Raw genomic sequence first — 26,298 nt, forward strand, 5'->3', positions numbered from 1 at the left:
GTAACCTGTTAAAACTGTGTGCAGTTCTATGTATATTAAAAGAACACCAAACATTTGTTTTAAAGACAGTAGTACCTTGATGTCGATGCCTCGTGCTGAGGAGGTGCTGTTAAAGAACCTGGAGGGAATCTTGGCAGACAAGTCAGGCTCTTCTTGACCAAAACCCAGATTTAGGAGAATTTCCTCAGGATCCTCCTCATACAAGTCCAGTAACTCTGAAACACTGTGGACAGATGCACAGCAGTTAGTACACCACTTAGTCACTCTGTCCACAGGGGAGGAAGGGCCTTGTCTCAATGCTGTAGCATATCTAAAACAATAGCCCATTGGCACATCTCATACAAAGCATGCAGTTAGTGGGTTGAGTCTCATAATGAGGTTAATTATCTCAGTATTCAGGCAGTTATCATTTCAAATGGTTTCTACCACTATCTGCTCTTCAACTAACCCAGCTGGAGCCCCAAAGAAACCTGAGCAGCTGCAGGGAATCCTGCTATTTTATGGATGAAGTGAAGCTCAGTCTGGACTACTGTTCACTCTGTTGGGACCCTTCTGTTGGGGTACAAACCAAACCGACCCAAAAGGGTGGAGCTTGACACAATGCAATCCATTGATTGGTTGGAAAAAAAAAAGTCACTTCATGTGTGGCCTGGCATAAAAACAAAGCAGAAACGGCTCCTTGTTTAGAGCAACATATTATCTTTGTTTTATTAAATCTCCGTTTAAAATGGCGTCACGAAGCACCGCCAAGAAGGACACAAACTGCTGGATGACCACCTTTGTTTCTGAGCCGTGTTTTGGTTCCACTTCAAGGAAGGCTCTGCGATGGCATCATGCTATTACATAGCTGAGGCATCTATCACCATCCTGCTGATACTCCGCCTCTCAAGTAAGGTTACGGTTGGCTGTGGAAACGCAACAGGATTACAGTTTACAAACCATATCCGCACCCTAACCGTCCTGACCCGGTGCTGGAAACGAGGCTTTACTCTGATATAAGTGGAGATAATTTCATGTGTACCAATTTAGTGACTGTTAAAAGAAAGATTATTTATCTGAGGCAACTACTGGAAAAGCAAGAGTTAAAGTGGAAATTTCATTATCCTGAAAATCAAAGTCATGCACAACATAGTTACTGTGATTTTTGTAAGATTTGATTTGATCTGATTTGTTTAGCTGTGGATTATTTTTATACCCAACTTTGTGGTGGTTGGTAGAACTTTTAATTACTTTTCTGGGAAATAACTGTGTGCTTTAAGAATTGGTTGGATTTTCATCAACTCTTGTGACTAGGGATTTTTGGAGGGATGCTACGATACTGACAACCTGAATTTCCTTTTAACAAGTTATTAAAAGTGACAGACTTCTCAGAAACAGATTTACTAGTTTGTTTGTATAATCTATTTGGGTATTCACCAATCTGGCATTTTATGTATTATAATTGTAAATATTACAGTAGTTTAAAAAAAGTAATACAGATCATATATAATTATAACTGTAGGAGAGAGGAGACTAAACCCTGGGGCTAATATGAATTTCATAAAAGATATAAAATATAGACATAAAAGATTTACGGATCTAAAGAGTATCTCGTGTATTACAAGGCAAAAACATAATAAGAATCAACTAAACAAAAAGCAAACAAAATCCACAATACTGCCCTTTTTTTCCAAAGGGGGTAATATATTTCAGACTCATGGTAGATAATGACCTAAACTAGTATAAACTTAATTATGCTGTTTTGAATGACGAAAAGCAAACAATTCAGATAAATGAATAAATCTAGCGATGACCTTAACTGGCCAAATTAGTTGTGCAAGTATTTATCTTATCAAGGTTACAGAAATGAAAGCCTGAGAATCTTGTTATTTTATTTGGTGTCGTGCTCCCATTTTCTCTACTAACATCCTGTTATCAGAATGAAAAGAAAATTGTAAATAAAGAGCCTAATCACTGGTTAGCTGCTGAAATGCAAACTGTGTTTTATCTTTGTAAAAATCACAGTGTTAAAGAGACAGAGCCTCAAAGGCCATTTAATTTATGAATGGACTCAAGGGATAATAACCATAAGACTAATAAACCTGTTTTATATGTTGTGAAAAACAAGAGTCTTGGATTAGAAAGTTATCCCCATGACTTTGGTAAAGATTTTTGGAAATGTGCCACAAAAAAAAAGGATTCACCATCTGGGTGAGTTGTTATGAGGACATATTCCTTAAACAGGTATAGATATATAACATCTAGATCAGGGATCTCCAGCTCCAGTCCTCGTGAGCTACTGTCCTGCAGGTTTTGGATTCTACCCTGATGCAACACACCTGACTCAAATCACTGGGTCATTAACAGGCTTGTGCAGAGGTGTGTTGTAGTGGGAGAAGTCTAAAACCTGCAGGACAGTAGCTCACGAGGACCGGAGTTGGAGACCCTTGATCTAGATCAGGGCTACTCAATTCGGTCCTACGAGGGCCGCAATCCAGCAGGTTTTCCATGTATTCCTGTACCAACACACCTGAGTCAAATTAATGAGTTATTGTGTAGAACCTGATTGGCTGTTAGAGCCACCTAATTTGACTCAGGTGTGTTGGTACAGGGATACATGGAAAACCTGCTGGATTGAGGCCCTTGTAGGACCGAATTGAGTAGCCCTGATCTAGATGCTGCATCTGGTTTTGTGGGTACCATCTTGCTACTCCACTCACATTGTAAATGCCATTGATAGAGGATCACACATCATGATATCAATGTGCAGTAGGACAGAAATGACTGCAAGTCTTTAGGGTTTTTTCACTGCTTAAAATAGTTGTTATAGGTAGAAATACTTTAAGTTCTACTTTTGCTTTATTATATATGATCTTAGTTTAAACTTCCTTCCCACTACTAATGTTCTACACGACTAACATGAAAAGTTTACATTTTATAGCTGATAAGTCCATTTATCCACTGTATCCTCCTATTACATAGATTAGATAAATATCCAAATTGGACTGGGTTTGAATGTATAAATACTAGACTGAATTTTCAGTTTTAGTGTGTGTGTGTACTATAAATACAAAGTTTTGTTTTTTTAAGAGAAATGAGAATCTAATTTAGATGCAAAAACTGACGTAAAAATTTTTTCAGAATTGTATCAAAACATTTTATTGATTTTAACTATTGCAACAGCCCACTCAGTATCCACTATTCTGCACCTGAGATCACTGGTCTACATCCTGCAGAAACCTCAGTGATTGTGATTTAGAAGTGATGGGATGAACTGACCTGGACACATTGCTACTCTTCCCCGATCCAGTGGAGTTCATACTTCTCCCCTTCTCTTTAAACTGACTCCTCTTCTGATCCGCTGGAAGACCAAAACTGAACACAACGCATGAACAAAGAGAAACGTTAGCATCCAAGGACATGGTAGAGTGAGAGAACATCTAAAAAAATCAACCAGCTACTACTTCATTTACTGAATGTTAGGGATGAAATACAAGAGAACTCACCAGGTTTCAGCTTTATCGTTAGTGAACTGAAGATTATTGGCTGCAGAGACAAAATGAAAAATTAAGAAACATGTCTCTATAACATTAACATGCTACATTTGCATTGTGGTAACAAACCATAAAATGAATAAAACTGCCTTTGTTATTTCCTTCCTAAGCTTAAGGTGAATTTCTAAAGCTGCTCCTTTTATCTAACAAACGACACAGGAAAACAGACTGAACAAACCTCTTGGCTTCTGTATGCTGCTTACTAATAGCAAAAGCCAAACTTAATTTAAATAAAGAGTTAGAAAGTTTTTTTTCTTTTTGTAATCCATCCCCCAAAAATAAAAACACAAGAAAACTAAGGCAAATAAAATCTATAATGGATGATAATGTTAACTGCAGTTGTTAGCATGAGAGTTCCAACAATCCTTTATATAATCTGTGCATGAGTGTAAAAGGAATGAATTGTGGTTAATATATTTAATTAATTTAGTTTAATCGCTAATCTGTCTTATGGCAGGAGGTTGCAACCTTTTTGATCAGCTAAATGGCAAACTAGCATGCTAGCATCGAAAAATAAAAGGAGAAAATAATCTGTAGAAAAAGAGTTACTGGGGTTGTGTTTGTAAGCCTTTCCATGAGTAAACTGGAAAAAAGTAGCCTGAATAAATTTAATAGTGAGATTATTAGCTTAATCTACAGCATGTTCAGCCATTCGTACTTCTGCAAAGATCTTAAAACCAAAAAACTAGAAAATCTAAGGCTAATGTAAGTTCCATTAAACTAGTGGGAGAATCTGATTAGTTTAATTCAAGACTGTTCAATGCCTGGCATTGTTACTTCTTTCCCAAACTCTTTAGATCATTGTCATCCTTAATGCATTTTCTCTTGCTAATGTAGAAGCATTACTTAGAAAACAGCTAAGCTTATATTGTTCCTCCACTTTAATTGTAATACTTCCTTGTAATATCCGGTCTACCAGGAGCTAAAAGCCATCTAAAGACAGGAAAGATGCATTTTCAGCAGCCAAATAATTTAGTTTATTCAAACATGGGCAGATTTTAAATTTCTCTGTACTTAATACAGGAGAGCATCCAAAAGCAACAAGATTTCTAGTCCATGACTTGGGACTACATGTTTCAAAATATTACTCCTTCATTCATTTGCAAGTCACTTACAGAAGGTTTTCAATTAGCTTAAGGAGCTAACACTAGTTTAAGCAGAAAAAGGGCAAGGTGTAGCTGCAATTTCCTAAACAACTAGCGTCAGCTAACAAAGACACAACCTCTATTTCAGTCTGAAATCAGGCACCAGTTGTTTTTTTTTTATGTTTTCATTTGCCACTACTTACAGCTTTTAAGTTTAAATTGGATGCTGGTCAACTTTTCTTCTGTCACAGACCTGAAAATCATCCCCAAATGGAGGTATGACTAATATATTTACTTTTACATTTACAAAGAACCTGTTGGGACATGTCTTGCTGCCACCATTCCTGCATCTCTCTGTTCCACTTCATTTCCACTGAACGGCTTTAAATCCACAATGTTTTCTTCTCTGACAGACAGCTGGATTAAAGGAGCAAAAGCTGACGACAGCACAGCCCCACAGACAAATATACTTATTCACCTAAATTCACTCTGGACTATTTAATTCACTAATTTACTTCCATCCCATTCATCCATTATTCTGTTCTTACTCTTTCCTGGTAATGTTTGACATCATTATGAGCAATTAGGAACTGTTCATACACAACATCTCTAAAGTCTTTAGTATCAAGAGCAAAAGCCACCTCTAGGCACATTTCGACCAATAGGACCCAGATCTTACAGAGCCTGGGAATTCATTTAAAAGCTAAAGGTTATTTCAGCCCTGGGTCCTTTTCATTTCTATGGGGTCTAAAGCACAGTATAGAGTAGGAAGATTAGGCCCACCAGAGTGTTTTGCTCCTTCCTGACAGTCCTCAGAATCCTGGTAAATATTCAGCCTTTAAAGTGATCTAAGAAGGAAATCTGATAAGCTATATAAACCTAGAATATAGAAGTGTTACATGTTTCTACAGGTTCTGTGGGTTTTTATTTGTGCCTTAGAATGCAACAGCTGTGAGGCGTTCAGAGATTAGCTCAGGGCGCATTCACACCAGGATAATTTTGGGGACTTTGTTTGACTGGGTGGGAATTTCTGAAAACTGTTGCACCTTCGTTTGATTTGCTTTCAAACAGCACTTTACTAAAGAGGGCCAGAAAGTCTGGATGTCATGCAGGTACAACGACTGCTTGCTAGGGGGCGATATTCCCTGAAACGCTCACTGACCAAGAAAAAAGTAGAAGAAAATCTGTCTTATTGACTGGCCAGGACCATAAATACATGTTGTTCACTGCAAGTAAACATTGGAGCAACAATAAATTTATTCAGTGTTGAAGTTTCTGTTTTTACTTTGGTGTTCAAACAAATGCAGTTTTCACCTAAATCTGTTCAGTATGAGCAGCAGGAGAGGCAGCCAGTTATCTGACACATGGTACGTTGCCTCCTACGTAATTTCCTTTATTTGGTCCACTGGATGATATATTTTTGCTTTCACACTGTGAGTGCACAGGAGTTCACTTGCAAGCAAACTGAGATCCCGGTTTTCAAAGGGATCAGAGTTTGCTTCTTTGGTCTTCACCAGAGTCCATGCAATCAGATTCACCTCTCTTGTTACAATCAGAGCTTACTCTCCTCCATCATTTTAGAGGCAGCTCAATGAATGCCAGTCTGCGGTGGGCCTGTCCAGTCCATTCCCAGCTGATTAAAGGGGCAAGAATATCTGAGTTTCAATATTTAATATTTAATGCTAATAGATTTTATCAGCTATGAATAAGCAACCAATCAGAAAGGCTTACCACTGCAAACCTTACCATGAAAGCTCCAGCTAACCTAAAAAATACCACCTCCCTTCCAGGAGTATTTCTGATCATTTCTGAAATCTGTTTACCCTCTGGTTCTTATAGTGTATGTGAATACAGTATGAGAAAATGGCACATATAGCTCAGAACAACCAAGGTACTCACTGTAAGAATATAACAAAACAGGCTAAAGATCATAGGATTGCTCGAGTATTGAGAAAATACACCATTCAAGTTTAAATGCTGTACTATTTGTTCTTTCATCTGTTTAACATGCAGTCTTTAAAACTTGCTCTGTCAAAGTAACTGAAAGAGCTTCCTTTTGGTGGATATTGAAAATTTGCTAGCATAGAGTGGCGTTTTGACAGCAAATATGTCTACTTAGTACCTTCAGACGTTTCTTCTGACTGAAGTTAAAAAAAAAAATGAAAAAAAATAAAGACTATAAAACCAGAAAACAAAGGGTAAAAATTGAAAAGCCGGAAAATTGCAATCATGCGGCACGTAATTTAGCCTTTCGGCTGCATTAGAAACAATCACAGAAAATAAACTCAGACGGTGTGGAAGATTTCTTCACATTGTTTACCTACAAATAAAAGAAAAATCCACCTAAAACATCTGTTCCTATGCAGGTTGTTTAAGTTCAACTCTACATAATTCCATAAATTCCAACCATCAAATAATTAGCACCTATTCAGTCTCTGAATTCACCAGCTGACCTCTGACAGCACACACAAACACACACAGATTCAAAGTCAGGTCATTACTTACTATTGTTAATCCCATAGCTTATATGCTTTGTAGCCATCACCTCCATTTCTGATGTGTTCACAGGAGATCGCAGACGCGATGAAAGCACGCATGCTTTCAGAGAAGAGTCAGTCATGCATGCAGTGTGTGTCCACACCTTCATGACTGTTGACTTTTCATGAAGAAACAAGACTTAGGAACGAAAATGAAGTGCAGCATCACAAGATGCTCTGTTGATTCGGCTGATGATGTTTTGTTTGTCACAGCTTCGTCTTTCATTTACAGTCATAACCCTACTTCACATGCACAACGCTGAATGTTTTCTATACAAATATGCTATATGATTACAAAGATAGTACTTCTCACGAAATTGATCTTTTTTTATATAATTGGTGGAGCCACTACACACACGTGCTGCCCTCTATTACTATGACAAATTTAATGGGAACAAATTTTACACCAAAATGTCAACACTCCTTTACGTGCCATGGATGAGAATCAGATTTTAATCAAAATTAAATTACAGAATTAAGGGAAGCATTAAACAATGAGCAGAAATAGCTAATCTTATTTGTATTGTGTGTTTTCCTCTGAACTAACCTTCAGCTCCCAGTAAAAGGTCATCTTCAAAGCTGCAGCCGTTCCTCGGTGCTCCTGTTCACATGCAAAGACACACAAACACACTTTAAGTGGTACAGTTGTGAAACCCATTTAGCACATAAGCACTCAAGAAAACTATTTACTTACATGTAGAAAAAGGAGGTTGAATCATCTTAAAATTTTGGGGTTTTCAAAGTGTAATAAAGATCATACCAAAAATGTGGATTACCTTTGTTGGGAGAAGCACTTTGATCATCTAGAGAGGCTCTGAGGGGTGTCCTGGACAACAGACATAAAGAGGATAAGTATGAGTTATACATTAACTTAAAGCATAATCAAACATACCATTCTTTTAGTAAAATTGGTTCAGTCACTATTTGTTAAAAGCAAACATGACACAAACCGTAAAGCTGCATCTATCAGTATTTTGTATCATAAAATACAATTTGCCAAAAGACGCAATCAAGATGAAATCGAGCGTTTAAGATCGTCATTATTTGTCAACCTTCACTGCAGTGTATCTTTACGTAGCTCGCGACTGTCTTTCACACTTACTGTTTATCTACTATCTCAAAGCTAAATTAATAAAAACTAACTAATTAAAAACTAAAAGCTAATTAAAAACTCTTAAACTGGCTAATGTTAACTCTACCTGCTAACTGTCAGGCTAATGGCACAATATTGGTGCACTAGTACTCACTGCTTGCCAAGCTGTGACCAGGTAATCCAAGTTAACAGTTTCTCAAGATAATAAATCCAGTTTCATGCCTCTCAAATTTAAGTTCAGTAAGTTAGGTTATCTGTTAAACAAAGTTAAGTAACATTAGCCTGTCAGATTTAGCTTTAACAACCAAGACAAAGTGCATTTTAGGTTAAGTCCAAGTAACCCAATCTAATTCCCAGTCAAACTAAATCCCTGTCGTTTGTAATCTATCCCAGGTCTTCTATTGACCAGACTAGTTGTCTCGGGCTAACTAACTTGCAGGTGAGGCTAGTTGACAGTAGCAGTGAGTTATCGGGTCTAAACTGCTCTCTGAAGCCAGCCTCTGGTAACACTGAGCTGTTATACAACCTGTGGCTCTTATCAATGGGACAAACTTTATGCCACTATTTAGCACACACACACAGACACACAGACACACACACACACACACACGCGGTTGTGTAAGTTGTGTAACAATGCGCAACCAGTGTTTGCTAGTCCTTCTACTTTCCACTGGCAGCCATGTTGGCTTCAGGCCCTGCCCTGTAGTTGTTGCTATAGCAACCGGTGATTCAGATTCTACTGGTAATGAGAGTGTGGAGATGTTGTGACGTGCGAATCAGAGGGCCATACAGGCTTGTGAGCGACAGCGGTAAAAACTGCATGTGTGTGATAACAGTGTTGACTCAGCAAGAGGAACTCCTCTGTTTACTCTCCTTTTTTTCTACTTTTCTTTCCGTCTTCTGTCAGCTTCTTCCTTTCCCTTTCTGCCTTTCAATTCGCCTCAGCAGCTCTATGTGCCCTATCGCTGGGTATAAGTCTGCTCCCTATGTGCGTGTTCTGTGTGCTGTACGACTAGGCGTTGGCTGTATATTGGTCCAACATCAGCTCCTGATAAGACCTCTCCAGCACACAAACACTTCCAGACACCAGGAAAACTATTGAACAACAAACACAGTTAACCTGGCTATCAATCAACTAGTTAGTTAGGATATAAAGCTTATATTACCCATTTTTCATACTTCACTTTTTTCAGTTATGTTGATCATTTCTTACACATCCATCAGTTTTATAATTCATTTAATTAATGTCTAAGACAAAAACATATTATCAGCTTTACTTTAAAGAAACCAGTATGGATCCACTTGAGAAGACTGCACTGCTTTAGCATGTGCTGACATTTAGAAAACAGCTTAAACCTGATATAAAACATGACTATGATATAATTTAATCAAGTGGTAAATGAATACTATACCTGCATTCAGGCAGCGAGCTGGCGATCTCGAGGTCACAGTGTTCTGATTTTGATCCTTGTCCAATGGAGTCTTTGCTTACGGCCCAGGCCTGTCGCCGTTTATGAGCCATGCTGACTGTCTTTAAAGGATCTGAGGATCAATCAAGTGAAATGTGGGTCAGGATGACTGCTATGATGTCACCAATCCGGTCTGATAGTTAGTTGACCCAACAAACTGAAACTAAACTAAGGTAAAACACACATAGCAGTAAAGTCAAGATTAGCTCCGAGATTTTGCCCAGATAATAGAGTGTTGTTATCAACCAGGTTAAAAAGGAAAGATGCAGAAAAGCCAGTATTCATTATAAAATTTTAGTAAATGTAAACTGCTAGGTTAACTTTTATATACACTACCCGGTCAAACGTTTGGACACACTTACCCACTGGGTTTAATAGAAAAGTGTCTCCAGATGTTTGACTGGTAGTGTATAGCCATTTATCCACATGATTCAAGCGATTTTCTTTTTCCTTACTGGCTTATTTTAGCAGATTAAGTATGTAAAAGTAAGACTACCAACCCGTAGTGGTGTTAGTTTCCATTCCCAGAACTCCGCTCTCCATGTCTGCTTGTGTAGATGTGGTCATTCAGCCAGAGGACTGATGATCTGCAATAGGTAACATACCTGAAGAAACAAAAGAAAAGCATTTTTTTGTTTCTGTATTTAACATGAACCGCACACTTTAATAAACACAGGCCTCAACATTAACACTTAAGTAGGGCAACTAAACTCTGTGTTTGAGCAATTGGAAAGTTTCATGCAGTTATCGTTAGCCATCCATGGTGCTTCATGCCAAGTCTACTTATCAGACTGTGTTCATGTCTTGTAGACAGATCCGTGTGTTGTTCTAATAGCGTAAAATATACAGTCTCACACATGCAGCACAAGCCACCAGTTGAATGTAGTACAGTATCTTGATGGAAATGGGTAAAAAGCGACCAAAATATGACAATGTGTTGAAATGAGTGAAGGAAATTCCTACAGCATTGGTTTGAAAAGTTTCTCTGGGTCTGCTACAATCAATCGAGCAACACAACGTTATCTATCTACCTACAACGAAAGCAAACATGTACGCTAGAACGAACCTGCTTCCCAACTTATTTAACCAGTGACTCAGCACTCTGTTGTCCTAATGTGTCAGCATTAAAAAGAAGCCGTGCTGAACTGGAAAAGTCCCATGAACACTGGACAGCTGTCAACCCCAGGGCCCTAATGTGATAATGTAGGTAAAAGACAGCCTCTCACTTATATAAAAATGTTGCTCTTGACTGACACTGTCACACCCACATTATATTTTACATATAAAGGACCTATAATTAGTCAAATCCTTGTTGATTCACTTATTTGTTTTGTAAATTGTCTGATTACCCAAACTGTATCATCTGAACACACTACTCCAGAACTGGTTGGCTTTTTAAGATGTTTACTGAGTATCCTGTCTATTCTTTGTGTTTCGTTGTGAACCGATCTGTATTTGTTCTTGTGAAGTCTTCATGTTTTTTTTTTTACTTCCTTTGGACTGTGAGAGTCCACTTCCTATGAAAATGCTGTTTTTGCATCCTAAGGATGCCATGTTGAGTTCACAGCAGCTGGGTCATTCCATGTCATTTCAACAAATGACCCACACACATCTGGTGAAAATTCATCCCCAGATGTTCCTTTTTCCAACAGGCACACTGTACATTTCTAGTGAGGAAGACTACAGATGTAGTCGAAACATGTCACGGTAACAAAAAGACTTTTTTCATATCTGTCTGACAAAAAAAAAAAAAAAACAGAAAATATAGACTGGACAACGAGAACCTGATATTATACCTGATCGGATTAATTCTACTTTTGATTCCAAATGGCTATTTCCATAGTAAAGTGCGTGTGCATTGGTGTGATTATCTTCAAAATTGAAAAAAAAGGTAAAATTCATAGAAAGTGGGCTTTACTTTGGAAATAGCCATTTGGAAGAAGTGAGTTCCTGAACTGTGTGAATGTGCAGCCTTTGAGATTTGGAAAAAAAAGTTCATGACAATGTTGATGTTGTGGCAAATAAATGTGAATTTCTGATGGAATGGTCATTATATTTTAGGTTAATAATGAACAAATAAAACACAGAAGCAAGCTAGAATGGTCTAATATTGAGGAATTTCAATAATAATCAGTGGTGAAATTGTCCCATATTTGGTTATCAAAATTAGAAATGAGGAACTTGCCAAATAAAAATTGTTTTATATGCCGGGAAAGAGTCATCACTGAACTTTAAACTAGAATGGGAGGGGGGTATTGCCATGCGCGATAGAATAGAATAGAATAGAAATACTTTATTAATCCCTTCAGAGAGCCCTCAGGGAAATTTAGAGAGAAGATGAAATTTACTTGAACTTCTTGCGGGGGCGGACCGCCCTCCTAATATAATGGTAGGGGACACATCGTATGACTGATGTTTTTGTATATACTGGGAGAGAAGGTGGTGTATTACTGTGCCAAATATCAGCTTCCTGTGTGGTTTAGTTCGTGAGATATTGTCACATGAAAATGGCAGAGAAATAAAGATGCAGGAAAATCATGTCAAAAATTGACACATACACCCTCACTAAATTGGTCATTTCTCAAAAAGTATTCATCCGAGCAAACAAAAATTTTACTGTGTGACTAATGGATGAATAATGAACAACTAGAGAAAATCAGATTGTTTTTGAGACTCAAGTGCATGGGGAATTGGAATCGACTCCAGACCTCTGACTTGTACAGCATGTTAAGCAATACTAAGGAAAACGTCAATAACTGTCCATATCTGATACACTTATCATCGAGTTAAAGCAGGACTCTGCACTTTAAGTACTTAATTGTTATGTAACTAACTTTATTATGCTAGGTAACAAGGGCTGTAAAGTTCAACTTTAAATGGGTGACGTCTGTGCTTCATATCACAGATTATTAAATAAAATGAACACATGCTTATTATTTCTTTACTTTATTCTGCCAGTTTGTCCCCATTCTAATGAATGTCAGCCCAGCTCTGCAGCAGAGCCTTTCACTGCATGCAAAAAGGGAGAGCGTGAGAGCAAAAGAGTAATTCTGCATTCAACTGACTGGACATAAGACTCTATAAGCTCCCCTCATAAAGAACAGAAAAAAAAAACTGAAGCATGACGGATTCACTGGGTTAAGTAGGAGGAAGGTAGAAGAAGAGGGAGAAAGTTATAGGAGCGTGCGGCCAAATCTGAATGAGAACGTGTGAAACAGGAAACGAGTGTTTAGAGTGAAAAACAGAACAACTTCCTGTCTGACAAAGAGAGATGTGGGGGGGATGGATTTATTTTTAGACCTTTCTCTTCCAAATGCAAAACACTGGAGAGAGCAAAAACATGCATGCAGGCAACGTGCAGGGAGCCAGTTGACACATGCATCAAAGTGCTCGCCATTATTAGAGATGAGCACATCAACTCCTTATTAAAACTCAGAGAGGGCTTAAAGAGGTTCGAGTGTTGTAACAGCAGACATTAAAGAACACTTTTGAGCTTGAAAAAAACATTTTGGGTGTCTGAAATCACTACAAATTGATAAAAACAACAACGTTGTAACTGTTTGGGAGCACATTCAGGGAGTGTTTCAGATTTAGAATTGAGACTTCATAGTATATTTTACACATTATAATGCATAAACTGTTATTAACTTTTTAAATCAAATCAAATTTTATTTATAGAGCACTTTTCATGCACAAAGCAACACAAAGTGCTTTACATAATAAAAACAAATCATGCATATTAAAAACAAAATTTAAAAGCCTTCACACACCAAAGTATAGAACAAAAGATAAAACACACACCTCATAATAGTTCACACATTCGCACACACACTCACACATATAAACAAAGTGAATGTACACTCCCCCCACCCACACATACCCCATTCTGTACCAACATGAACTCCCATCCCTAGTTACTGTCTTTGAACTGAATTTAAGTAAAAGAAATAATTAAATGAAAACATCTGGCTTGACGCTGCTGGGAGGAAACGATATCTTGGGGATCCAATGACACCGGAAGCCAGCCCACCCATGACCACAGAGGGCGCCACCACCGGAACCACCCGGGTCAGGGCAGGCCGCGGTCCACACCACAGCCACAGGGCTGCAGGACCCCCAGCCACCCAGACAAGGGCAGTCACCATGGCAACAACTCTGCAGACAGAGCAAGTAAAGCTACCAGTGTGAAGGATCCCCAGGAGGAAAATACTGTAATTAAAAAGTAACAACAAGAATAAATAAACTTATAAACAATAAGAACTGATAACTGATAAAGCCTGGTACACACACAACGATTTTTGGGCTGTTTTTGTCCAGATTTAGCCTCTTCCCGACCACGAATAACAAACGCCCGATCATCGTGAGATTTCCCTGTACAATTATCATTTGGTCTAAGGTGTGTTACGAGCAGATTTGTCCCGATAATCCGCTCAGAAACGGGTCGTAGCCGACATTGGGAATATTAAACATGTTCAATATTTCAGAGCCGATTTCTGAGGAACGCCGACAACTCATGCATTGTGACTGCGTGGATGGTGACGTGGTACGGAATGTAGCCAATCAGAGAGCGAGCTGGCTGGGGAACAAGGAAGTAAATAAAGTCCGTGTTCACGCCGTCTCCAGTCTGTTATTTATTCATTTCTGTATTTGTCTGTTAACAACAGTCCCAAGACCACCATCATTCCCTTGTCCTATATATCCTCTTACATGTTTTCCAGTTGTTGCTATGGTTCTTCTTCTAAGCTTCGACGTTTGTCTGACTCGGAGGACTAGATTGTAGATGAGTTGCTGGACAGCATAGTCGTGTGTGTTGTTCTGTGATTACATTTTTCGAAGCAATCCACACACATTATGATCAAAACTGAGTTTTTTTTTATCTTCACGTGTGAGGTCTCGACCAGATAAAAAAATCTCATAAGATTAAAAAAATCGTTATGTGTGTACCAGGCTTTAGAGTGACAAGAATAAATATACAGATAAAAGAGTTCAGGAAAAAGATAAAATAAAATAAAATAAAACAGTTTATAAAAACTGTGTACCTGGGTAAAAACAAAATAATAAAACAATAAAACAGTAAAACAATAAAACAGAAAGCCACATAAATAGGTGGTATTTAAAATAATAGAAAAATATGTGTTTAAATGAGCGAAAATCTAAACTAAATCAAATAAAATTCAGCTATAAGCTACACTAAAAAGAAAGGTCTTGAGCCTGTTTTTAACAACATCGTCTTTCTCTGCAGACCTGAGGTTCTCTGGCAGGCTGTTCCACAGTCGAGGACCGTAGTGGTGGAACAAGGCCTCACCATAAAAGATTTGATTTAATTAACTTTTTACTGTCGTACAAGTATAGATAGGAACACACTTTGTGAAGTGCTTTCTTTAGTGTGAACATGACCTGAGACCTGATGACTGCTAAACAACTGACAAATTAATTTCTCAAATCAACTAATGCTTTGTGCAATTCATTAATTGTTCAAGCATTTTTATTTTTACAGAAAATTCAAAGCTGTAAGCATGTTAGAGGGATACTCCTTTCTGTCTTCTTCTGGCTTCTGTGTGAGGCTCTGGGGTTAACTGATTACCTGAAGATATAATGATGAGGTTTGACCTGACCTATGTTTAATGCATAGACAGTTTAGCACTTTAACATTGATACCATCAGATAATTAATCATATCAGTGCAGAAACTTACTTAGTTTAATCAAAATCCAATATTTGCCCTTTTCTTATTTGTTAAACTTGTTGTTATATAATAAAAGAAAAATTATTGTTTGGTTTGTGCACACACAAACACAGATACATCCAGCCACTGACTTAATAAATACAAACAACTGTTTTGGAATGTATATTCTCTACACTCCATCGATGCAAAAATACCGACAATCAGTGAAGCAATTGCTGCAAAAACTGATCCTTTAAAGCTTCTCACATGAATACCAAAAGCAGATAAAGAGAAGGCAATAAAACAAACATGGTATACTTGATTTTTAATAAAATTATGCTGTACAACACATCTGAAAGCAGTAAAAGTATGTACAACTATGCTGTTTGTGCAGCCATCACTGCAAATAAGTGTTTCCAGAAAGTGTTGATCAGTGCTGTACATCAGCTTAAAATAATTTAAGTCCCATTCATGTGTAAAAAAATTCCACTTCTGGGATATTGGTGGGTTTTTCCTTACATGAACTGCTCCCTTTCCTCTGTGAAAGACATTGCTTACGCCACCTCTCCAGAGCTAAAACCATCGTATGAGTGTTTACACCCTGCATATCACTTTTTTGATCTTTTACCCCCTGGCAGGTGCTACAAATCACAGTACAATCAACAGTTTCTTCTCCATGACCATCCAAAGTCTTAGAAAGCTGACAAAATAACATGATAAGATAATACAGAATTCATTGTTCCATCAATGATGGTGAAGAATCTAACTTAGATGCAGCAAAACAGTCCCAAACCATGATACTCTTCTTTTACAATGATAGGATCCGAACCATCACTGACATTCTTCAGTCCTCCTCCAGCCACAAACCTCTCCGCTCACAACTTTGCCAAATTCTTTTCTAAAGAGGTGATGACAATCAGCTGTCAATTCTCTGATTCAACTAGTGATAACCACTCTTTTTTGGCTAAAGGCACATTATCTTTCTATGTAGCATCCACAAGCCAAAGAAGCCCAAATATCCCACAGTCTTCCCTGGTCAATGAAGCATCATTTTCATCATTTACCTTTCTCATTCAGAGTCGGGTATCATAACTCTTGACACTCCTATTGCATGTCCATTGGACAACCTTCTTCAGGCCATTTTCCTCCCATTGTACCTGCATTTACACATGTAATGAGTGCTTCACTAGCCTCAGGCATGTTTCCAGCCACATTCAAAGAGGCTCAGGTAACACATCTGCTGAAAAAGCCCACTGACCACAAGTCAAGTTGAGAAATATCTGACGGTTTAGCCAATTCTGTTCCATTCTAAGATTAGCAAAAAGGTGGTTTTCAAACAGGTTTTAGGCTTCCTCTTGTAGAGCCATCTCCTTGATTCAAATCAGTTTAGCTTTAAGAAAGGCTACTCAACAGGGGTGGTTCTACCTTCTTAAACTGAGACTCTAAAAGCATCTAGAACTGATGCACAATCCTTGGTTCGCATCTCGTTCTCTGCAGCTTTTGACGCAGTAAATCACAGCATCTTTCTGTGTATACTCTAAGCTGCTGGGGATTTCAGGCATGGCCCGCTCTGGGTTTAGATCAAACCTGGTAAATAGTGTTCCTTTAAACATCCTAAACCCATCACTTCTCTACTTTGGTGCTTTGAGCCTTTGTACTGGGACCTCTTTGCCATTTGAGTCACCTACTTAGCCCCAGTCATCTGCTTGCATGGCTTCTCATAACGCTGCTATGCAGATTAAACCCAAATATACCAGTGTTCCCAGCGAGATGACCCCATGATTTCATTCCCAATCTCAGCTTTCTCTACCAAGGAATCAGGGGTACTTGAGGGCTGGTGTCCTGTAGGTTTTTCCCTGTTGGATCACACCTGACTCAAATCAATAGGTAATTAGCAGACTTGTTCAGAGCTTGATCTGAATCAGATGTGTTACAGCAAAGAAACTTCTAAACATGTAGGACACAGGTGTAAAGAACCAGGTTTGAGGATCCCTGATCTAACATATCCATATGGATCAAAGGAGTTCACCTTCAACTACACCTGTCGAAAACTAAGCTAGTGGTTAACAAAGTTTGCAAGAAACCTGAACCAGTTCTTGCAGTGCAAGCATCAAACAGAAATGTCATATTGCCCAGCCCTCACTTACATCTCAACCACTCCATTCCTCTGGTACTGCCATCCCAAGGCACTTTAAATCCATGCTCTTCTCAACTATGGTATGATCTCAAAAATCTCTGTATGACTCATCTCTTCAGGGAACATCTCCTGTCCCAAAAGACTAACTCTCACAACCTACTTTTTTATTTTAATTGTTATTATTATTACTATTTGTGCTTTGCCAGAAATAGACTGAAATTATTTCAACACCTAATGAGGAGCTCAAGGTCTCTTATTGCACTGGATGTTTAATGCTGTTTTTCACTTGTGTGTTGCTTTGTTGAAGAATTTATTATTAGGGGGAAGATAGATGTGGCAAAAAGAAATAAATGTAAATTCCGCCAATAATATTTATAAAAATGTTCTGAGTACTATCACATGTAAGAAGCTGTAAATCTATGTTATGCACTAGCGCAATAAACTATTTGAAAATGAAAATGTGAGGACTTTCTGGCTGTTCTGTGTTTTATTTCATTGTAAACTGGATGTCACTGACAGAAGAGGATGACCCAATGACTGCTTGAGTATATTCAGCCTGACTGTTGAGTTAACCTGTCGACTCTGAGAGAAGCCAGACTTGGTGTTCAGGACTGCACGAATGTAACACTGTGAACAGACTCCAGCTTCACCATAACAGCTAAATGCAGGACAACACTTAAGGTTTGACATCTATTCAGATGTTCAGTATGATCCTTGGCCACCAAAACACAGCTGAACAATGTCTGGAATATCAGTTTGTTTTTTTTGTTTTTTTGCTTTGCTTCATTAAAAAAACAATAATGTATGTACCTAATTTCCCAAAAAATGTGGCCCAAAATTCCAATAAATAAAGTGTCAACTTCTGTGAATCGTTAAACCTGGAAAACTTTACAATCAGCAGATTAACTGATGGGAGATGAGGGTGTCAGGATTGGGTATAAAAAAGGTGAAGAGATCATAGACTTAAGCTGGATTTATACACGAGCTGCATCTGCGTGACCCCCAATTTCTACCGGGTGCATATGCACCACGTTATGGCTGCACCTCCACAGCTATTTGCAGCCATTTTAGTCATTAGTTTGATTTCGCACCAAGTGCAAAGAGGCTTGATGCGCACCTCTTCCAGACCTGATGTGTTACGCGGAAGTACTCCCTTGGGATTGGTCAGTTTGTGATTACGTGTTTCCAGATTTCTAGAGCTTCTTGTTGAATTTGTGTGGTTACCACAGAAGAGAATGACGCCGTAACCATGTGCTCGAGTACGAGAGCCAAACTGTGTGCAGACGCCGTGCGAGTATAAATTCAGCTTTAGACTTTCCAAGTAAGGTTGATCAGAGGATCACCACTTTGTAACAAACTTGCTTAGAAATTTATCTATAAAGTTTAAATAAATGCAAAGAATTTTAGTATCCCAACAACTACAGTGCAGAACACTGTGCAAAGATTTAGGAAGTCTGGAGAAATCTCAGTGTGTACAGACCAAGGACATAAAACTGGTGAATGTGCATGACCTTTGAGACCTCAGGCTGCAAAACAATGCATTCAAAATATTATTAAGGTTTCCAAAGTGGGGAAGTGCAAGCCATCTTGCAAATAACTGAGAAACTACATGTAATTGATGGGTTGATTGGTTTTAGAAATGCAGTCATAATGGCCTTAACTGACATTATATCACATGATATTACATAACAGAAGGGCCGATGATTATAATGACTCATGCTCAGGACTACCTTGAATCACCATTTTCACTCAACACAGTCCACAGCTGAAACCAGAAATGTAACCTGAAACTGTATTTCAATTCTGTGCATAAACATTGCAGAGTTCTCGGCACAAGCTCATCTGATGGACAGAATGACAGTAGACAAATGTTCTGTGGTGGGATGAGCCCATATTTAATCTGCTTTCCTCCTCCTCTACATGCTAAAGATGAGACAAATCATGCAGGTTGTTATCAGTAAAAGGTGCAAAAGCCAGCCTGGGTTATGGTGAGGGGGTGCACTAATGCCAAGTAGCATGGCTGAATTTAATAGGTGTTAAGATACCAGATGCATATTTGGAAATTAGGAGAGACAAATTAGGGCTGGGCAATTAACTGAATTTTAATCGCGATTACGATCTGGGTTTTCAACGATCATAAAAATGAAAGGATCCGATTATTTTTGTCCTTCGCAGTTTCCTCTTGTGCTGTTTTCAGTTGCAAATCGAGCACAGCAGACATTGCAGCGCTCTGCTGCAGCCTCCTCCCACAGCCTCCTCCCACAGCCCCGTCTGCTTTAGTTTTATTCAGCCCCAGTTGCAAACATCTCGCCAGTTATGGGCTGGACACACGGGAGGCGAAGTCGCTCCTTCTCCATTCATTTTCTATTAAACTTGAGTGATGAGACGGAAATCGCTGCCCTCCTCCAGCCAAGCGGCAGGTGACATTCCCGCAAGTGAAATGTTGTGCTCGTTCACGGGGGCTTGCGACCCGACACGAGAAAATAGAAAAATGTTCAATTTTTGTGAGTCGCGACTAAATAATCCAGAGACACAGAGAGATAAACGTTATAAACAAACAGAACTTTTTCTCAGTTGACACAGTGAACAACTCGGGATTTAAAAAACCTGGTGGAAAGAAACTAGTCTGTATTACCACAGACAACACTTCAAATGTCACACTGACACCACCCCCTCTCTTTCTCTAATTGTGTTAAATAATCGCAATCTCAATTTCAATCAAAATAATCGTGATTATCATTTTTCCCATAATCGAGCAGCCCTAAGACAAATACAGGTGCATCTCAATAAATCAGATTATCACCAAAAAAAAAATATATATATATAGTTTTGCACTAAATCAATCCAAAAAGAGAAACACATCGTGATATATAAATTCATCCCACACAGATACATTTTATGACGATTATAACTCATGAAAACTCAAAGTTCAGTATGTCAGAAATGTTTAATCTTAAGATAAAGAAAAAAAAAAGGATTTTTAACACACAGGAATTCTAGAAAATCTCTGAGTGATGACTCAATATATAAAGATGTGTTTCACGTTTTTTAGTTGATTTAGTTTCAGAACAAAATCTATTTTTTGGTGATATTCTAATTTATTGAGATGCACCTGTATTACTATCAAGGTGATGCCTTTCTCTGGAGGACACGCGGGTATTCCAGCAGAACAATGGCAAACAGACAAAAACGAAGCTTTGTAGACACGGACTGAACTGAACTGAACTGGTCTGCCTGCAGTCAGGATCTGCCTCTAATGGAAATGTATGGAGCATCATGAAGAGGAGACAAAAACAACTCTGGCCATTTGAGTTACTGAATCATCATAATCAGCATGAATACACACACATACACACCTACACACCTTGTCATGACTGCTTATTGTAACTGTGACTAATGTTATCAACCAACCAGGTTAACTAGCTGTTACATGAAAATACTCTTCAGCAGTTAAGTATATATTTATGCTTTCTCAGCTTTGAAGACAGCAGTTTCCTCATGGGGAAATTTTAACACTACATAATGTCGGTACTTAGAAGATTGCACTGAATTACAAAATACAAACGTAAGTGGTTTCCAGTTTATGCAGCTTCATTTCTCTGGGACATTTAGGAGGAAACTACACTTTGGATCAAAGTTTTGTAAAGATTCAGATCTTTTACATTTAAAATAAAAATGAAAATACTGTGCTCTTATTAAACCATGTTGTTTTTGAGGTTTGATAATCTGCATTATAAATTTCCCTTTAATTACTCTGTTAGATTTTCTGTTGTTTGTGTTTTACTCCCTAAAATGTCTCCAAACAGTAAAAGACAAGAATTTAAATTCTGTTTCTGAAAGACATCAGACAAATCAAACATGGTGAGAAGGATTTACTATTCATCGACTACAGATATGTATCTTTTACTTTTAATTTAGCTTTTCTGGGTGCTTCGTTATCATGAAAGGTAATCAGGGGCCCTGTGTGTAGGTATCTTTTAGGGATGGGCGATATGAACCAAATCTTATATCTCAATATTTTTTTTCCTGAATCACAATATACGATATATGTCTCAAAATTTTGTTTCTTTTATTTTTGGGGGTCATGTATCCAAAGAGACAGAACTAATTTACAGCCTTCAGTGCTAAAAATACTTTTATTAAGGTTCAGCAGCACATGTGCATTAAAACAGCTGACTGAAATTAAAGTAGATTTATATTAAATTAAATTAAATGCTTCTAAAACAAAATAAATTAAAATTCTTTTCAATGACCATAACAAAAATACAGCTGTGCAAAATGCAAAAGAAAAGATGCTTTTAACTTAAAACAAGCTATCTCGATATAAACGATATTCCCTCCTTCTATATTGTGTCTGATAAAGTCTCGATATATTTGAAAATCTCGATATATTGCCCAGACCTGTTTTTCCCCCTTATTCATATTTCTCTAAAAAATGTAAAAATTTTAAAAATTCCAGAAAATTCATTCAAGTATGCAAATTCATCCTCTTTTGCTTATATATTAACCCGATGAGCTATTACTAAATACACTCGGTGCATATTATTTTTTATATTTAAACTACAGTTTGCCTCTATACTTTAACTAAAGTTGGATTATGAATGCAATATCTTAACCTACAATGATTCAACATTTATTGTTACAGTATTTCTTTAAAGGATCTTAGCTCCTGAGTCAAAATAATCATTATTTAATTGTTGCAGCCATCAGATAAATAGGTGACAATGATAAATATATTTAAAACAACTTTTATGTCTGCATTTGATCTACATTGAATTTACTGTTTTTGTATTTTAAACAGTTTCATGATCAGATTTCATTTATTGTTAGCCTTTGCATATTATTAAAGACTTTCCTTCTCATGTACGTTTGCCTCAAACTGTTTTACCGTCCTCTGAACAGTTTCCTGTAAAATGCTTTGAACTGCAGTGACCTTTACTAAAGGTGCTAAAACAAATACAGGTTGAATGATAAGCCAAAATCAGGTTCAGGTACCAATGTGCTCCTGAGAAACATGAGTACACAGATAGCAGCCAAAAAATAAAGTAAAAGGAAATCTAGACAACATCCAGACAGGGATCAAACTCAGAGGTGGAAGAAATACTTAAATAATTTACCCCAATAAAAGAATCAGTGCCATATTACAAGCACCAATGAAGTCACTAAATTATACCCATTCTCTGATGCAGCACACAAAGATATTTCTACTTTTTTTCAGAAATATTTCAAAATATTTAAGATTATTGTAATTTCCTGTTCGACTCAGAGGAAAACAATTAACTTTATCCTGCACAGAATTTATCTGACAATTTCTTTACAGCAGACAAGACCTTAACAATCCTCATAATGTCATGAAGGGTATCATTACAGCTTTACGCTAAATTAAGTCACCCGACAGTCATTTGACTTCTGCTTGTATTTTATCGCATCAGTGACGATGAGCCAGTAGTGGAAAAATTAGAGCCCTCACAGGGCCTCTTTGGTGTGAAGTGAATACTTCTACACTTAAAAGAATTATTTTTGGTCATACTTATTACATACTTTACTCAGGTGTGGCCAAAGTGAATAAAGTACATTACCATTGATGGCCACTACATGATGGTTCCCAAACATCTCTGGCTTAAAGCCCCACTACTGAACCAGCAGATTTTCCCAGAGGCACCCCCTAATGGCAACTAATTCAGCATCTTACTTGCATCCTGCCTCTTCTCTGAGCTATCTCCAACAAGTAAAAGTTAGTTTGATGTTGACTCATCTTATCTTTTGCTCTGTCCCTTTCTCTCTTTCTTTTCCTCTCTTCCTCTGATAATGTCCTTTTCATGCTGCACATTAAAACAGCCAGTGTGTTGATACCCAGTTGCTAGTGCATGTCACGGTGACATAAAGTGAAATGCTGCTGTAAAGCAAAGTGTTGTAATGGGAGAAAAAAGTTGTAAAGTGCCTGTTTCTCAGCTTTGGGATGCTGCTGGGACACATAACAAATATCACTGTGCCATCAAAATGAGTCGGAAGCATGGAGTTTTAAAGTCAGAAAGATATATAGTGCTAAATTAAATAGGCTCCTGTTCAAAAACATATCAATTTCTCTCATGAAATGCTCAGTGAAAAATGTTTTCACATAAAGGATTCTGGAGTAGATAGCAAGATTTGCTTATTTTGTTCAGTATACTGCAATATACTTGCTTAATACAATTAATATTTGCCCTCAAAGACACATTTTTGTCCTTTGGGCTTGCAATGATCACTCTCCAGCCCCACTCTCTTGCCCAATAAAAATATGCTTGTTGCTTTCGACAAAAAGGCCAAGAACTGTCAAATGCCAAACTTTCTAACTTGAGGTAATAGGCATTTTAAAAAAATGAGATGTCCTCCTTGCTTTACCTAAAATGACATGTGACACATCAATATTGTCTACTTAAAAAATTACACTCTATTGAATTATTTCTGTCAGATAAGAATTAAATTAGATTGTGACAAAGTAGATATTTTTAATTCAATCTAAAGTGTAGGATTAACATGCCATGCCTCCTTCAGACTTCAAAGTCAGAGTTTTTTTATACCAGTCAAAAAATCCTGCATTTTAGGACTTTAGACATCCACCAAAATACTGTCTGGGAGCAATTTCCAACTCACAAACTAGAGAGGAAACAAGACGACAAATAACATGAGACTACAATAACAATTTACGTGCTAATGTACAACATCAGTTTAACTTCATCCATCTTTTGTTTACAGCTTATGACTATACTGCATTAAAAGAATGGGTACAATAAAATTAATCACAGCCTAATTCTGAGAACATGTCAGATTGACTGGATGATTTACTTCTGAGTTACTGGTAACTAAACATTTGTGTTTGCTTGTGTAGATTATTGCATTTTAAAAGGGTAATTTCCTCCCATGGACCCAATTACATAATCACACAATCTGAGTGACAGTTAAATATTTAATCTCCAATCTAAGATTTCATGGTTCTGGTCTTAAAGAGAGATGCAGTCTTAAAATCGGCTTGAACTATTTCTTCACATGTCAATGTGCACAAACAAGCCTAATTATAATCACATGTGAACTGATAAGACAAACTTAATAAATTTAGGCTTAAACCTTTATCACAACAGATTGTATCATACGTATCTGGGTTGCAGAGAAACATGTCACCTAATATCAAATAAATAACGCTTTTCATTTAAGAAAATTTATCATTTGATCAAATTTCTGATTGTATATTAAGATTTCAAGAGCTGATGGAGAAGAAAACCACAAAATGTCATTTTCTTTGCCACATGTAAAGTAAAGTCGTTCGTGATGCCAGATAAGGTTATTTTTCTCACACTTATCCATCTGTATTAGGAATTTTAGTTAATATAATGATAAAAAAAATATAATTATTTTGAGTTGAAAATGTTTTCCTCTGAATTATAGTGCGTTACAAACAGTTAAATAGAAAAACTGTGTAAAAAGAAAAACCAAGTGGCGGAGGAAACACACTTTTAGAAAACCAACAGCAGCAGGAAGAGTTTTATGTGTCCGCATGAAATTCTGCTGGAGAGCTCCAGCCTGTCAACACAACAGTTTACCACCCACCCACCCACCCACCCACCCACCCACACACACACACACACACACACACACACACACATATGCTCAATAAAACACGTCTTTCATCATGTATGGCTTCTTTAACTCCTGTTTTTAAAACATGCTGAGCCTCTCTGACTTGTCATCAAACTTTTCTTCTCTACATGGACTAGCTTGCAGCTCAGCTGTTTAACTCAGAGGACACGCTGACAGCAGCCACACTTTCAAAAAAGAGAGAAAGAAAAAAGTTAATTCTCCACGGACGCGAACAGCAGCAACACGGCAGCTCCGATTACTCACCTTCATTTTTCTCCGCCGTTTGCGTCTCTGATCCCAAACTGTCAAAACTGCCCAAACTTTTGTAAAAACACATTCACACACACAACATTCCTGCTTCCGCTTCCTGAAACCAGCAACAGCAGCAGCATGGAGGGAGGAGGAGGAGAAGGAGAAGGAGAAGGAGGAGGGAGAAAGGAGGTGTGTCCTCTGCAGGCTGCAGAAGAGAAATAGTGACACCTGCTGGACAAACGAGGGTCGTGCAGATGAACTCTAATTTCATTCTTATGTGATAAATCATGTGGCAGCAACTCCGACGTCTTGTGGTTCTGGTCTTGTTGAGGGAATCAGTTACGTTGATCTAATTTTCTGTCAAATTATTTGATAAGATTTAGTTTATCACAAGTGCTTTGTGTCATTTTAACTCAGATGGCATGATGTTTCTGCGAAGCTGCAATGTGAAGTTTCTTCACTTCCTTTTACATAAAAACCTTGAAAAATCAGCAAAGCTCATAGCATTTCACATAAAACACGAAAAGACTTCAGCTGCTTATATCCTGACATATGTTTTTTACATGACAAAAAAAAACAAAACAAAACGGACAGACAAGGACAAATTAATACAAATAAGACAGAGTGATGAGTGGTGTGTGTATGTGGATACGTATACACACACCACAGATGTGGCACATAAAACTATTGCCGCCCCTGCAAGAAAGCAGAACACCAGTTTTAAAGTCTCTGCATTGGCTTCCTGTCAGTTTCATAATAAATCTTAAAATTATTTCACTGGCTTTCCGGCTCTTGTCATCTTGGTCGTCCGGATTAAGAAACCTCAGGTCCTTAAGACAGAGTCTTCTAATAATCCCCAAAATTAGAACTAAAATGCATGGGGAGAGAACTTTCTCATTCTGTGGTCCATGTTT

At 37.7% G+C, this 26,298-nt stretch overlaps 1 protein-coding gene across 4 annotated transcripts in view; it reads right to left on the minus strand.

The window, feature by feature from the left end:
- The window catches only part of itprid2 (ITPR interacting domain containing 2), a 46,690-nt gene extending 21,161 nt beyond the window's left edge, over window positions 1–25,529 (minus strand). For 3 of the 4 annotated variants that reach the window (XM_042001318.1, XM_042001319.1, XM_042001317.1), the window contains exons 1-8: window positions 25,397–25,529; window positions 10,218–10,322; window positions 9,661–9,790; window positions 7,932–7,981; window positions 7,703–7,756; window positions 3,486–3,525; window positions 3,259–3,354; window positions 76–223 (exon numbers count right to left, since the gene is read on the minus strand). In XM_042001318.1, coding sequence (XP_041857252.1) covers window positions 76–223; window positions 3,259–3,354; window positions 3,486–3,525; window positions 7,703–7,756; window positions 7,932–7,981; window positions 9,661–9,790; window positions 10,218–10,284 — 585 coding nt within the window. In that variant the 5' untranslated portion in view covers window positions 10,285–10,322; window positions 25,397–25,529. Of the gene's footprint in view, window positions 1–75; window positions 224–3,258; window positions 3,355–3,485; window positions 3,526–7,702; window positions 7,757–7,931; window positions 7,982–8,402; window positions 8,424–9,660; window positions 9,791–10,217; window positions 10,323–25,396 lie in introns of those variants that run through there. The other variant, XM_042001320.1, reaches the window with a different exon arrangement.
- Between the last annotated feature and the right edge of the window lie 769 nt (window positions 25,530–26,298).

The sequence above is a fragment of the Melanotaenia boesemani genome, chromosome 12 (genome assembly GCF_017639745.1).
Source record: "Melanotaenia boesemani isolate fMelBoe1 chromosome 12, fMelBoe1.pri, whole genome shotgun sequence".
Lineage (NCBI taxonomy): Eukaryota > Metazoa > Chordata > Actinopteri > Atheriniformes > Melanotaeniidae > Melanotaenia > Melanotaenia boesemani.